This window comes from Gavialis gangeticus, unplaced genomic scaffold (assembly GCF_001723915.1).
Source record: "Gavialis gangeticus isolate Ggan-Ray unplaced genomic scaffold, GavGan_comp1, whole genome shotgun sequence".
Lineage (NCBI taxonomy): Eukaryota > Metazoa > Chordata > Crocodylia > Gavialidae > Gavialis > Gavialis gangeticus.
In genome coordinates this window covers 7,724,171-7,728,350 of record NW_017729012.1, presented here as the reverse complement: position 1 = coordinate 7,728,350, position 4,180 = coordinate 7,724,171, and the positions used below count along the sequence as shown (strand labels likewise).

Below are 4,180 nucleotides of genomic sequence, written 5' to 3'. Positions count from 1 at the left end.
GGGGGGGGGGGGGAGTAGCACAGGCTGTGCACAACTATTTGCCAACAGCAGTGGAAGGGTAACTTATTCCAGGCCCTGAAGAAGTGTGTGCTCAAGTGAACACAGCTTCTTCTCTCCATTTCCCCCTCTAAGGATACTAGCATCAGTCCTATCCCTCTAGCTTGCTCCTGTCCCAGTCCTGTCTCTTTTCTACCTCCTTGGCTTTTGCCTAGCAACTGCATTAGTTCTTGTAGCCTAATATTTAAGCTCTTCCAAAGCTTGTTAGCATAATTATGCTGTGTATTCTTTCTTTTTCAATTCCTTTTAGCATCTTGCTAAGTTTTTGGCCTCAGTAACTAAACAACTGTGCAAAGACTAGAGCTGACAGCTGCTGTCATCAACATATAATTTCATATATTAAAAAAGACAGACAGGAAGTTGTAGGGAAACATTCACAAGATTGCAAGGTCTAAAAGTCTCTCCCATTGGAGGGGAAAGGGGAAACTCCAAAGCACCCACAAACTGTTTCCATAAAGCTGCTGCTATTCTTCAACTGACACCACCAATAAGCTGTGCATGGAAAGTTTCGGAACAGGAGCCTCCCTCATGTTTTGATTCTAAAGGGATTCTGAATTGCAGAGAATTACCTGACAGATGAGAAGAATAGGCTTTTGAAATTCGGCTTGGCAGATGGCACAAATATCGTCTGCTTCAGAACACTGTCTCTTGCTGGCTGTCACTCCATAGTGCTGTAAAATAAGAGATTTTGGTGGCAGACATTTCAGCATCCAAGGATAAGGAACTAATTATCAGAGAGAGGATGTGGTAGGAGGAAACCACTTCAATCCCTAGTGCACTAGGAGGCTGCTAAATGTTTCAATTGTCAAGATGTTACATGGGCACCGACATGCCCTGGTACACGGTGATGCATTGGCATCACTTATTACTGAGCACAGAAGGGACTATGACACTTCTTTACAATGGTGGTTCCTGCTTCTGGCATTTTCCATTACACAGTAATCAGGGACATGCCACTTGCTCTTAAGAGCAAAAGTACTTTAGGAAGAGAGTGTATGCTGTTCTAGTACTGATCAAGTTCAGTGGCATTATGCCCAAACATACATGTATTCCAGTGCATGCCCTGTGGACTCTAGATTAAGTTATAATAAATGTTGCTATCCACCCAATAGCTTAGAATAGAACAAAACCTTTTTATCTGGCAATTTGTAATTGTGAATGAGACAGCTGAGAGAACTTCAGTTCTGTTGCCAGAATGTGGGTCTTGCTGACTCCCATTTCAGTTAGCTGATGTAACATGAAGCTCTGCTGCTGAGTCCAACAAATATTTAACCCCATTCTGAAAACATATCAATCACATCAGGATTTTTTATTTAGGTGTTACTGAAAAGAACTAATCTCATGGTGCTTTGCACAGAATAAAGTGTGTTCACCTTTAAAGTAACCGAATTTCTCAGCCTTATGATCACGGGCTGAATTAATCCTAGTGTAATATACTACAGAAGGGAATAGGTAGTGGGATTACTTTTAAGATTTTAACTCTGTTTTATTTCAAGAACATAACAAAGTCATATAGTGGTATGCAGGAACAAGCTAAGTTCTAAAAAGAAGCATATTGATATATGAGCTAGGTTCATTTTTCTGTTCTTATACAGAATCCAATACTCACTGGTTGCGTAAAAAATATCCGTAAAACCTGTCTAAAGTTTCTGAGCTGTCCAAAGAAGCTCAAAAGCTGAAACAGAGAAAAGAAAGAGAGAGTCCAGCTTAATAATTATTTCTAAGAGAATTTTTCAAACCTTTTATGCGGGTTTTAAAAGCGTGTCCCAGCACTGAAATCCTATTAAACACTCCAAACTTGTATTTTTCAGGGTTTAACTTGTTGTCTGGACGTAGTAAATGCATCAGGGAGGCTAGCACCACCGCTTGTTATTAAAATTAGCCCACATGATCCCGATTTCAGTTGCTTATAATTTAGTTAAATTTTTCATCTTGATTCCGATTGAAGCAGAAACAATTGTTTTGAAAAGTATCACCTGAAAAATAAATAGTTAAACGTTAAAGGACTTTTAAGCAGTGACAGCATCCCCAACTGGAGTTGGAAATTTGACTTCTTTCTCTGTTCCTGTAAAAATCCACTCAAATTTGATCGAGTCTCAGGTTTGAAACATTTTCTAGTTCACAAATCCTCAGTGGAGATTTAGAATGTAACAGCGAAATATCTGTATGTGCAACAAAGGACTCGGTATTTATATAATTTCTACCATACCGAAAAGTTGTTCTGGGTAGGTCAAAAAAGCAGAGTGTAGGAGATTTTCATATGGATAAAGGAATCTAGGTGCCCAAATTCCAACAAGAGTTAATGGTACCCAGGTTGTAGCTGTATTGGTCTACACACAAAAGAAATTAAAACTTGTGGCAGAGGTGATGTCTTTTATATTAGGCCAATTGGATTGTGCCCAAAAGCTTACAATTAAAAGAATTTTTTTTTGCAAAAATCTAGTTGGTCTGATAAAAGATATCACCTCTACCACAAGTTCTGATACCAAGAGTTAATGGGAGTTAAAAGGAGAGGGTCAAGTCATCAGTACTGTTTATTAAGTGCCCTTGCATCAGGCAAAAGGCTTCTTTTTACCAAACCAGAGTTCAAAGACGACATTTTAAGCCAAGCTGAAAGAAAACTAGATTGCATGAAAATTTAAGACAGTGGAATTGACGCCAAAAGTAACAACTTTACCTGCTGCAAGAATTTCCAGTTTGAGGTTTCACTGACTGGAAATCTGCCCATTACCCTTGGCAACATGTTTACACACTGATTGCTACGAGTCTATGGTAACGTTTAAGAGGTATATTTGGTTCGCATCTGTGCATTCATTAACTAATAACTTGCAATAATTAATAATCTCACTCTACATTCTGGCCAGAAATGTTGTTATGTTTATTTTCCATCCCTAGAGGCTTTGCATTACTCTGAAAGGTACTCAAAGGCTTGCCAAAAGACTCCATTTAAAATTTATCCTAAATTATTTATTCAGAAATATATACTGGCATTGCTAGGGCACATGGACATCCAACAGCAAGGGAAAGTATGTGCACATAACCAATATCCTAGACTTAAAAAAAAAACAAAAAAAACCCCACTTGATTCCATATTATTATAAAGATCACTCCAAAGCACAATGGACCAATGAAGTCTGCCTAACCCAGGCAGACCTCTCAGAGAGAACAGGATTGGGAGCAGTCCTGCCACTTCTCGTCCGCTCCCCTCCAAGGAACATCTTGGTTCTGAATGTGCAATGCTCACACCTGGAACGTGAACACTCCAACAACAAGAGTAATGCAGTGAATGTTATTAAGTCATGGGGCACATAACATATGTAGCTATCTTGACATTTACAGCTAGTTGAAGCAAAAATTGTCCTTGCCCATTCTGCTGAGGCAGCAATTTTTTAGACTGTAAAATATCAGTCATGTCAGCCTGGAAAAGGAGGGTACATGGATTTAGTGTCTGACTTAGCACATCTTCATGTTGATCTTGGAAAGCTGTATTTGTTAAAACTAAAGAGAAATAAGATCATCAACTAATAGGTTCAAGGCTCCAGGCAACCTGTAGGAACAAGTTACTTTGCATGTCTGCATCTCTTCCATAACTACTGCAGTCACATTTTAACATATTTAAAAGCACAAAAGGGAAATAAGATTTACATACTTTTAGGATGAGGTAGAGTAGACCCAGCAATACCCCAAAACTCCACCCTAGTAGACCATCCAGCTCCCGATAGCCAATAAGATAACGAAACCACACTGGTATGGGGACAAACATACGGTAATACTGGCAGAGTTCTTCTAACAGCATATAACAATAGCCCTGTCCAAGACACAGAAGGAATCTTTAAAACACAAAGAATGTAATATTTAATGTATCCATTTAAAATATTTATTCTCTTGAATACTTTCATCTTCTTGTATCTTACCAAGTACCCAACAGATATGAAATATTATTTTGAAACTAGAGTTATGAAAAATCATTTTTGTCACAATACTGCTCAATGAACACATCAGACTCCTTCAAAAGGGAGCCAAGGCTACGACTTTTAAAAAGCAGTTTGAAGAATGGAGACTAAATGACACGTAGGGTTTATTCATTACATTTTACCACTTAGGTTGACATGACCCCCAAACC

At 38.6% G+C, this 4,180-nt stretch overlaps 1 protein-coding gene across 1 annotated transcript in view; it reads right to left on the bottom strand.

Moving 5' to 3' along the window:
- RNFT1 (ring finger protein, transmembrane 1) overlaps positions 1 to 4,180 on the bottom strand; it is an 18,113-nt gene that overhangs the window by 2,069 nt on the left and 11,864 nt on the right. The window contains exons 6-8 of the mRNA XM_019511126.1: positions 3,707 to 3,865; positions 1,667 to 1,732; positions 627 to 728 (exon numbers count right to left, since the gene is read on the bottom strand). Coding sequence (XP_019366671.1) covers positions 627 to 728; positions 1,667 to 1,732; positions 3,707 to 3,865 — 327 coding nt within the window. The remainder of the gene's footprint in view (positions 1 to 626; positions 729 to 1,666; positions 1,733 to 3,706; positions 3,866 to 4,180) is intronic.